Here is a 10,602-nt window from a genome sequence, read left to right on the forward strand (position 1 = left end):
AGACCCTGTCAGCTCTGCAGGGGACCATGGGTCTGCCCAGCCACACCAGCAGCAGAGAACCCAGCTCTGAACACAAGCTATACTTTTAAAAGTGAAACAAGCCCTACTCAGAAACACACAGAACCCTGTAAGAAAAGACTCGAGTAGCCTTGCCTCTATCTCCTATTTCTTCAGCCTGTCTCAATTTTTAAACTAGCTTGCTTGATTCTCCCCAGCCTTCTCCAGCAGCAGCACCTGCCCCCAAAACCAGTCAGCCCAGGCTCTGGTTCTGTTATTTATAGAGCCCGGGAGCCGTGGCATTGCTGGCACCTGGGCTACGGTCATTTAAAGACAGCTGGTGGTTGGGGGAGTTGCTATAGATAAAGAGGAACTCCCATTTCTGTTTCCTTTGCTCTAGGTTTGCTGCAGCTCCCGAGCAGGCTCTGGTTCTTCCAGGTGCTCCCCCAGTGTCTCTGCTGGTATCGGGCTGTGCTGCGAGCCGAAAACCCCCGTTTATCTGTGTGCACTTCCAGAAGGACCCCTGGGTGTCAGCAGCTGGAGAAGTTTTTCCTCGCTGGGGCCAGCCAGGAGGGAAGAGGCTCCAGAGGGGTGTTTGCAGGCAGAGGCTGGCAGCGCTTCCCACCAGGCAGGACCAGGAGACCCGTTTGCTTGCAGGGTCTTTGCTGGGCCCGGTGAAGGACCAGGGAAGGAAAATCCTGTGCAGCCCCTCGCTGGGGAGTGTGGTGGCCGGAGGGGCTGGCGGTTGCGCAGGGGTTTAAATGTGAGGCTGGAGCCTGACTGTGCAGCCACTAGATGGGAGTGCAAATATGAGCCCTGCCCGGCCCTTCCGCTGCCTGCAGGAAGCAGGAAGGGGAGCAGCGGGGGGACGGGGACAGGGCCCTGGGGCAGCCTGGCTTCGGGTGCCTGGGGGAGCAGGAGGTGCATTTGGGGTGCAAAGGGAATGCAGGGTGGTGAGGATGGGGTGGGAAACGCGGCGTGGGGCTTTCTGTGTTCACGTGGGCGCGTCTGCCCCGCAGGGCTCTGTTAAAGGTAGCCGGGATGGGGATGCGCTCGCCCGCTGTGGCACCCCGTGAGCAGGAGCTACTGGCTGAGCCATGGCAGTGCCCCTCTGCCAGCCTGCTTGCGCCTGCCTGCAGAATTTGGGGCTGTTTGGCACTAAAGGGAGACTAAACACTCACCGTAACCACCCATCCCAGACACAGCCTGGGTAGTGTTTCCCCAGTGTCCACAGCTCTGGGAGCAGGCTGTGGCTTTGCTGCACATGTGGGGTGTGATCTGTGTCAGGACAGTGCCGAATCCACTCTCCCATCTCCTCCGCAGGTCTCCTCTCTTCTCCTGGCCCCGCGGTGCTCTGTCCTGGGGGTGGCCAGGGACATGGTGGTCCTGCGGGCTGGGCTCTGCCCTGGTCTCACCGAAGAGATGATCCAGCTTCTCAGGGCGAACGGCATCAGGACGGGTAATGGGGCGGCAGCGGGGTTTCGGGTTGGGGAATGTCATTCCCTGCACATTTTGGGGTGGCACTGCACTCTCCTCCCGTGCAGGACCCATCTGCCAGGCTGAGTGGTCTGGGCTGTGGGGCAGCCTCGGGAAAAGATCTCCTGCCTCTGTGGCTTTGGCTTGCAGCCCAGAAGCTGCAGTGGGGAGTTTTCTTAGAGCCCCGTAGAGAAAAGGACAGCGGGCGCAGGTTGTCTGCCATGAGCACGCTGGGCATTGACTGCAGGAGCCTGGGGGGCTGCAGCTCCAGTCCCTGTGCCCGCGTCACCCCACACCCTGGAAGGGTGATGTCGGTGCAATATCCCTCCCGTGTCCTCCTTGCTGGATGTCTTCTGGGTCCCCCTGGGTGGATATGATGAGTCCAGGACTTCTCCATAGGAGCAGGAGAGTGTTAGGACATGGTAGGGGTCTCTGCAGAGGCTTTTTGAGGGACGATCAATTATGGCTTTTAGAAGGTATTTTGGGAGGGTTTGTGTATTTTTCCCTCTGAAAAACGCCCAAGCTCCTGGCACACTGTACCCTGGGCAAGGCCTGCTCTTGGGGGGGGAAGAAAAGACTTCAGGTGGATTCTTTACTTGCTCTGAGAAATTGGATTAGGGCTGAGAAAAACACCATTTTATTCTTGTTAAATGGGATCTGTAAGATCCTGCGTGTGCTGGAGCCATGGATGTTGTAATCCTTGTTTCCCCTATAAGAACTGCTTTTTACCGTTATTTTTTTCAACCAATAACATACACATCTATCTGAAAAAATGAATCTTTGAGTGGTTCCTGGGAGCAGAGATGGGGCCACTAGTTCTTCTAATTTCTGTGGCTTTAGCCCTTCCTGGTATGCCCAGGGCTGGCACTTTGGGTCAGTCACTAGCCCCTTCAGACTTTGGTACTCTTGAGCAAAATAGGGAAAATTTTTACCAGCTTCTCTCCCTGATCTGTCTTGCAAGAAACAATTTGTTTTGCAATGGGCAGTGGGGCCATCTAAGAGGAAAAATTCCAATGCTCCATTTTGTGGGGCATCCTGCCCACCCACTGGAAGTGTTGGCAGAGGGGACAGACATTTTGCCTGTTGGTGCCCACAGGCAGGTTTTGTCTACGCTGGTCGTCTCTTTGGTGTTCGTGGTCTGTTCAGGTTTGGCTTCCAACTTCTTGTCCCTTGTGTTATTTGCAGTGGTGGACTTCGTGTCATCAGACCTGGAGGACGTTGCCCAGAAGTGTTCCCTGTCTTACAAGGTAAAGGGTGACTCCAAAGTCCTGGTACGTTAATCGAGGAGCTCAGGAGCTGTTCAGCTCACAGCTTGGATGGGCTTATCTGGGGGGACCTTGTCGGCCCTGGACTTCCTCAGTCCCGTTTTCAGATGCGTCTCTGCCCCCCAGGTACTCGTTGCAGTGAGACGTGTGCTCCTGGCCCAGTTCTCTGCCTTCCCTGCCAATGGAGCAGACCTCTACGAGGAGCTCAAGAGCTCCACGGCCATCCTGCCCACTGGGAGCCCAAGGTGGGTACATCACCCAGCAAGCCAGCAGGTCCGCCCGGGGCTGGGCTTGCTGCAAAAGGCCATGGTTGCCCAATGCAGGCTTTGGGTTTCAATGTGGTGATGCCCTGAGCAGGCTCAGTGGTCTCCAAACCATCTCCAGCAGCTGTTTTAAAAAAAAAATCCAGCCACAGCCTGTCTCTGCCTTTTGGGAGCAGAGATGATTATTCTTCTTGTCCTGTGGCTGCAAAGCCAGCTGGTTGGTGTCCCTTGAGGGAATGACATTGCCGTTGTCCTTGCAAGAGCCTGCACACCTTTTGGGAAGTGGTTGTGTGTCTCACTTCTAGACTAGACAACATGCTGCTTTCAGCCTTTCCCTCGAGGGCTCCGGAGGAGAGGGTTATAGATCTGGGAGGACTGGTGAGTGATGATGGTCCAAACTGTCTAGATCAGGCATGGAAATGAGTTATGCTATTGCATGTCCTTATTTCTTCTTTTCCCATGTCTCCTCGCTGGGTTGTTACAGTGACTATGCAGAGAAACCCTGGGTATTCAAACCTTGCTCCCAGGACCACAGCTCTTCTCCAGCTCGGGACTGTCCTCTTGTAGCCCCCACGCTGCAGATCTGCTGTTGCCCACAATGTGGAGAGGGAAGGAGCAGAGCCTGAGGCACTTGTCTGCATTTGGGAAGGGGACTCTAGGGACAAATATCTGGGGACTGCTGCTTCCTGATGCCCCTGCCATTCTGGCTGAAGGGGTGTTGATAATCCCACCTTGTGTTGAACCCGTAGCCTGGACCAGCTGCTGGACTCTGGGCTGTACACGGGGGAAGTGACGGAGCTCATGGGAGCACCAGGCAGTGGGAAGACGCAGGTGAGTGGGACGGAGGAGAGGGGAGAGGACAGGCTGGGTGAAGATGATGCCTTCAGGCACGTGAAGCAGAGGGATCTGGGAGGGCTGGCTGACGCCTGGTCCCTGCCTCTCCAGGTGTGCCTGGCCATTGCGGCCAGCGTGTCTCTTGGCCTCAGGCAGCACGTCCTGTTTCTCGACTCCACGGGGGGGTTCACCGCCTCCCGTCTCTACCAGATGCTTCGAGCCCGGGCAGAGGATGAGGAAGAACAGGCAGGTTCCCCTGGAGCTGGTCCCTCCACTCGCACTAAAACTGCCTTGGCTCTTGCCTGCAGACAACCCCCAGAGACGATTTTTCTGTCCAGCTCTGCCTTTGTCCCCATGGGCTGTTTTGGGTCCAAACTCTTCCTCCCATGGTCGGGTGGGTGCTGTGCTCAGGGACAGACACTGCACTATTTTTCTTGGGGAGAAGGGGAGGGGTTGCTGTAGTTGCTCCTGCTTTCGCTCCCTGAGCTCAGTCCGCGTTGCTTCTTCCATGAGTGCAATGGGGACAACAGTGTTCACGGGGTGGAGGCAAATGTGGAAGAAATAAGGGTCCCTGACTCCATGGCACGGTATAAATGTGAAGAGCTGGTAGCAGCTGGGGCAGGAGGAATATAATGCAGGCAGGAGTCCTGGAGGGGGTGAGGCTGTTGGTGATGCCACTTTGTGCTGCAGCTGGAGGCTCTGCAGCGGATCCAGGTGGTCCGTGTGTTCGACATCTATGAAATGCTGAGAGCCTTGCAGGAGCTGCGGGATCGCCTCTCCCAGCAGGTAGGAGTGAGGGTCTGGGCCCCTCTCCCTTCCCCAGTGCTGCAAGGAGGGCAGCAGGGCTTGTGTGCCTGACGAGTGACACCAAATCACCCTGTCCTAGGGACATTTGAGCCTCAGTGCAGCTCACAACCTCCAAAACTGCTGGATTTGTTTCTCTACATTGCACATGGTGCCTCCTTCTTTCAGGTCGTGAGCTCCATGGGACCTCTCAAGATCGTGGTGATCGACTCTGTCTCGGCTGTGATTTACCCACTGCTGGGTGGCAAGCAGTCAGAGGGTGAGCTGCTTCGCTAGGATGTGCAATGAGGTTGCAGACCTCGTCCTGAAGAGCATCTTCCTCCCATGTGTGCTGTGCCTGGAGCTGGAGCAGTACGAATGTGGGTGCAACTGCTCCCAGCTTTTCCTTTGCAACTCGATAAAAGGGGAGTCTGTTTGCAGTGTTATCGGCAAACGTTCAAGCTGGCTGTGGCCATGCAAGCTCATGCCGGTGGTCTGAAACCCAGCCAGGGGACAGAGGAGGCACTGAACTGTTTGCTCACAGATTAAAACCTCTGCTTACAGTGTCACAGATACATCGTGGTTGCTGGCACAGTTTGCAAAGCTCCCCTGAGGCTCTTTCTGCCAGAAAGGACCATAAATCAGGAGTGAGGGGCTTTCTGCTGGCTGAGATGCCAAGGAGGCCCCTCAAACACCTTCCAGAGGGTCTTGCACACCTGGGTGGCAGCCAGTGCTATCACAGGAGGTCCCCTTGCAGCCATGGGCTATAGGAAATGAAGCTGTGAGCTGGAGAGTGGTCCCGTACCTGTTAAATCAATCTGGCCAGCTTTGTCTGGAGCTCCTGGTGCTTTTGTAGGGTTTTTTGGCCTCGGGCTTCTAAGATAGGAAAGGAGGGTGTAGGACGACGTGGGGATTGGTCTCTCTGTGCCATATCCATTTGGCCGAGGTGCCCTGGAGTGTGCAGGTGCAATGGGTACGTTGGGGTGCTGGTAATGGGAATGGGTTGAAGGTGTCCGTGAACACCAGCACTGGCACTAAACCTAGTGCTCATGCAAATCTAGATGTCACCTGCCTCCAAGATGCACTTTGGGGGTTGATCCCCAAACACCCAAATGCTTTGTCCTTCTCCAGGTTTGGCCATCATGATGCAGCTAGCCAGGGAGCTGAAGACACTGGCCAGGGAGTTCAGCCTTGCCGTTGTGGTGAGTGTTGCTGCGCCTTGTCCTTCGCGTGCTGGCGTGTGCCATGGCGAGGAGCCCTGGAGAGGCTTTGGAGCCCCTGGGAGGGGGGGACCCCACTCCCAGCTAAGCAGGAGCAAGAGACCTGTATCCCACAGCGCTCTGCTCCCCGATGTAGCTCTGCTTCTCTGCAGCCCACAGATGTGTTGTTCTAGCAAGTGTGGAGCAAGAACAGGGCTGATTTGCTGCCTGCTTTTATTGCTGTCCTCAGCCAACAAGTCATTCACTCGATTGAGCAAGGGTAGAGTTAAGTACAGACAGATTGAAAGGTTGTTTGTATTTATTTTTGATACAACACCATTCATTTAAGGGGCTGGCCAGCTTACTAAGTAATCTCTTGCTTAGTTGCCTTGGAGGAACTGCAGGGCGTTGCATCATCCTGCAGGAGCTGGGAACTGGAAGGGGCCCTGCTCTCATTTTCCCCAGCTCTTGGCCAAGCAATTGCTTTTGCTTCAATGCACCCAGACAGGTTGCTGGGACCACAGTTAATGTGTTTGAATTGGGAAGGCCACAACAGAAAATGGTGGTCTGCTGAACCTGGCACTGGAAGGCGTCGAGACAGTCCTGCCCTTTGCTCTGATTAGTGATAAAGTGACAAGGACAGGGTGCCTGGAAGGACGCTTGGAGGCTCCAAGTTAAACTGTGCAGGTGGCTTCAGCACCAGGAGTCACTGCAGCTTGCAGATACGAGCGAGCTCCTACCTGAGTACATGTCTGGGACAGCTGCATGGGCTACGTTTAGAGGGGATGGCATGGGTGTGCCAAGAAGGAGGGCTCAGGATGGAGAAGAAAAAAACTTCATAGAAGTAGCAGACTGGCCATTATCTCCTGGTGATCTCCGGTGTTTCATTACACCACGTGGCACTGCTTTTCCCAGGCACTGATAAGCCTGTTTGTGCTGCAGGTGACTAACCAGGTGACAAGGGACAGCAGCACCGGTCCACTGAAGCCAGCCCTTGGCCGCTCCTGGAGTTTTGTGCCAAGCACCCGGGTGCTGCTGGAGAGCAAAGAAGCCACCTGGGAGAAAACCACCACGCAGCGTGTCGCTTCCTTGGCAAAGTCACCCCGGCAGGTGAGGTTCCCTGGACCAGTCCCTCTGGTAATGGAGAAGAAGCTATGTGATGTGGACCTGGCTTCGGAGCAGAGGGAGGCTCCTCCTGGGGGTAGGGCAGGATCAGGCCTCACTGGGTGACCCATGTCACCTGCAGAGGTGACTTTGGCTTGAATGCTGCCTACGTACGGGGCAGCGCTGCCTGAGCCTCCTGGCTCTGAGCCCGCTCTGTGGCCTGATCCAAATGGATTTGTATGTGGTGGTGTGCTGGGCAGTGAAACACATCCTGGATGTGCTAAATAAGCGTGTCTGGGGATATCTTGGAGCAAGATGTTCTTTCTTTATTAAATTGCATTCTCTGTTTGTATCTCTGTGTTCAGCAGAGCCAGTTAAAATGAGGGCACCAGCAGAAAGAAATCCTCAAGGGGATGTAATTGGGGATTTTTGGCTCTGGGGCAGGTGGAGTGATGTACAGGTTTGCCCTTAGTCCCCGTAGCATGAGGTTAAGCTCCTCTCTGTTTCTCCTTGCAGCCGACGGGGATACAGGTGGAGCTGGATACTGGAAATGGTGATGTGCAGGAGCTGAGCCCCGTGACACCCACACAGGGACTCTGATGCGGGCGGAAAAGCAAATGTCAAGGTCCAAGAGAGCTGCAAAAAAAGCAGGCAAGCACGCTGAAGGTTTTACAGACTGCCTCTGAGTCCTGCAGCCCTGGGAAGGACCAACATGAAGAAGCTCTTGTTCTTCTGTGCTGGGGATAAAATGAGCGTGGGGTTCCCCGGAGATCTCCTTGCCTCAGCAGATGCTGCCTGCAGTGGCTGGGCTGTGTGGGCAGTGTGACAACCAGGTCCTCTCCTCTGCTGCAGGCTTGTCTTCAACCAGCACAGCCAGCCCTGTCCTAAGGTGTTGGCTTGGGACCAGCTGGCATGTCCCTGCACAAACCCATGACTCCTCGCAGTGGTTTTGTTCCCCCCATAACTCGCTGCCCTCTCTGGTCCCAGAGCTCTGATCATCCTTGGGCAGCCCACAGTGGTTCAGAAATAAAAAGATGTTGCATACTGCTGTGGTTGTTGAGAGCTGGAATTCAATTAATGGCAACTGCTGTTAATTTAATTAAAATTTTGAGGTTTAGTCCCTAGCAGGACTGGGGTGGGACAGGCTGTTGATGAGCAGGGACATAATCGGATGCTTGATCTGACCTGCTCCCCAGAGTAACACCAGACCCTGTAGGGAGCTGCTGGTATTTTTGGGGCACTACTGTGCTGCATAAAGAATTGCTGTTCATTGATGAAGCTTATGATCTGGATCAGTTGGGGTGGATGAGTCCTGACTGACACCAGCTGGCCCTGCCTGATGCTCAAGGACCTACTCAGTTGCATGTGGTGAAGTTTAAAATAATCTCTCCTTGCTCCAGTGCTTTTTAGGTGCTCTTGCCTGCTCTGGGCAATCTCCTGGAGGCTTCGTGCAGTGCTGGGGAGGAGATGGGAGGCTGGGATGGAGTGTGGCCTCTCCTCTTGATCCCAGATGTTTGAGACACCCTCATCCTCTGCTTAATAAGAAACCTTGGCAGGTGAGCTGAGCTTCGGCTTGCACTTCCAAGGCTGCTGATGTAGGCTGTGGGGGCTGGGACTCATCGGGGCACGCTCATTAAACTAATAACACAGCAGTACAGCTCCTGGAACCTTCTAAGGCTGTGCTGGGCAAAGAGGAGTCTGATTTACCCAGAATTGGGCTAATTTCTCCAGCGTAGACAACACCGTTACAGCCCTGTATTGCTGAGCAAATAGCTGCTGTAGGGAAGGAGCAGCTAAAAGGGGTATGTGAACGCATATTTTGGTTTCCCAAGAGGCAGTGCCAGGTCTCAGCACAGATTTTTGTTTTGCCCGTCTGCCAGAGCTGTGCTTCCTGCAAAACTGAGCTCTTGGTGCTCCCAGGGCTGTGATTTACGGGACAGGTTCCCAGCTCCTCCATCGTGGCCACCCAGCCACTGCAGCCCCCTGCATGTGGCTGTGGGAAAGGCTGTGCTCCCAGCAGGTCCTGCCCGAGGCGGGGAGTGTGCCAAAGCAACATGAACTGTACCATCAAACAGTTTTGAGTAAAAATAAATGTATTTTAAAGTTGTGTATTTATTTGCATTTCTGGGCTCTCCAAGCTTGGGAGGGGAGGTTTGGCCCCAGTGATTGCAGCCTGGCTGGCTGGGGCAAGGAGGAGGATCGTTTTCCTGTCTGCTGGAGACCCATGCTGATGTGGCTGGTCCTTACAAGCAGAAAATTTAGCTTATGTCTCTTGAAGCTGTGAATAAAGAGCTGGTACATGCAAATTTCAACCAAAACTCTGCGCTACTATTTTACCTCTCTGCCCGAGGTTCTGTAGGGGAAGCAAAGCTCTCGCAGGGGAGTGTGGAGCAGGGGAAGAGCCAAATAGAAACCTCTTTGGTTATATTTGAACCGAGGGGGCTTTCTTGCTGTCTCCTTCCCCTAACTAGCAAGAGGATAAGAAGGGGAACAGCCCGCTTTGAACCCTGCATCGGCCTTGGCGCGAGACCAGCCGTGCTCCCAGCGTGCTGCTTTGCTGTGGCCCCCAGGAAATGACAGAAGAAACTCTGCTCTTCTGCTTAGTCACTGGGGAACAGTCATGGGACGGTGATTCAACGGCGACGGTGCCAGGCGGTTGGGAAGAGACCGGGGAAAGGTGAGGACGTGTGGGCTGTGCTCCTCTAAAGCTACCCATCCCAGGCTTTTGGGCATAGCCGTGACCTGGGGGGATTTTCTCTCCTTGGCAATCAGCTGATTGCAGCTGCCGGAGTTTTATGCCCTCTTGGGAAACAGCTGGATAGGTTGGGGAGGACGGTGTGATACGGGGCACAGCTGAGCTTTGGGTGGCAGCTCCTCCGCTCCCGGGTTTGCTGCTGAGGTAGGCAGCCTGCGTGCGAGGTGACGGTGACGTCCTGAATTTCTGGCTGCGTTGCCGCAGGGCAGGCGTTGCTGTGGGTGCTGGCTATTGCTCGGTGCGGGGACAGCAGAAGGGTTCAGGCTATGGGAATCTATTACCCGATCTGGAAAAACTTGACTTCTTACTCGCTGATTTGCCCTAAATTTGCATAATAAAATTAGGCTGAAAAGAGTTTCTGACCTAAATATCCTAATTCAGCCTTTCTGTCCGTGCTCAGACAGGCATTTCTGCAACCGTGTAAGACAGGGCCTGGCTGTGCCAGCGCGCACGGGGATGTCCCCTCTCCCTGCTCCTTCCTGTTGCCTAAATCAGCTGGAAAACTGCTGGAAAGGCCCGGAGCGAGGTGATAAAACCCGTCCCAGGGCCGACAGAGCACCCCTCGCCCCAAGCAGTGGGGATGCCTTTTGGCACTGAGGGCTCATTTGCCCTTGATATGTATAAAATACATATATAAGTGTGTGTTTATACGTATTGTGTGCATATATGTACACGTGGGGGGTGTGTGTGCATGTCTGTGTATATATGGCTGTGTGTATATATCTATATATGGCTGTGTAGATACATATGGTGTACCTGTATGTATATGTACGCTTCCCGTGCAATGAGGCTAAGCCCCCGTGCACACAGCAGAAACTCCTCCGAAGCACACGGGACCCCCCCCAGCCCCCCCTCCCCGCTGCCCGGACGGGGGCTCGACCCCGCGGTCCCCGGAGCCGCCGCGCCCCTCGGGCGGCGCTGCCCTC

General features: G+C 54.8%; 1 protein-coding gene across 1 annotated transcript; it reads left to right on the forward strand.

Moving 5' to 3' along the window:
* The first annotated feature begins 1,331 nt into the window (after nucleotides 1–1,331).
* Nucleotides 1,332–7,967, forward strand: RAD51D (RAD51 paralog D). Its single transcript, XM_009287013.2, has 10 exons — nucleotides 1,332–1,456; nucleotides 2,659–2,720; nucleotides 2,865–2,983; nucleotides 3,751–3,832; nucleotides 3,947–4,081; nucleotides 4,526–4,621; nucleotides 4,808–4,898; nucleotides 5,750–5,820; nucleotides 6,760–6,927; nucleotides 7,438–7,967. The coding sequence occupies exons 1-10, from the start codon at nucleotides 1,375–1,377 to the stop codon at nucleotides 7,519–7,521; spliced, it is 990 nt and encodes a 329-aa protein (XP_009285288.1). The 5' UTR covers nucleotides 1,332–1,374; the 3' UTR covers nucleotides 7,522–7,967.
* The last annotated feature ends 2,635 nt before the right edge of the window (nucleotides 7,968–10,602 follow it).

The sequence above is a fragment of the Aptenodytes forsteri genome, unplaced genomic scaffold, assembly GCF_000699145.1.
Source record: "Aptenodytes forsteri isolate BGI_AS27 unplaced genomic scaffold, ASM69914v1 Scaffold188, whole genome shotgun sequence".
Lineage (NCBI taxonomy): Eukaryota > Metazoa > Chordata > Aves > Sphenisciformes > Spheniscidae > Aptenodytes > Aptenodytes forsteri.

Bases quoted from the DNA above. Each gene is read 5' to 3' on its own strand.
- RAD51D (XM_009287013.2), top strand. From the start codon at position 1,375: ATGGTGGTCCTGCGGGCTGGGCTCTGCCCTGGTCTCACCGAAGAGATG. The intron at 3,833-3,946 runs GTGAGTGGGACG...CTGCCTCTCCAG, and splicing joins CAGGCAGTGGGAAGACGCAG to GTGTGCCTGGCCATTGCGGC. The intron at 4,899-5,749 runs GTGAGCTGCTTC...GTCCTTCTCCAG, and splicing joins GGGTGGCAAGCAGTCAGAGG to GTTTGGCCATCATGATGCAG.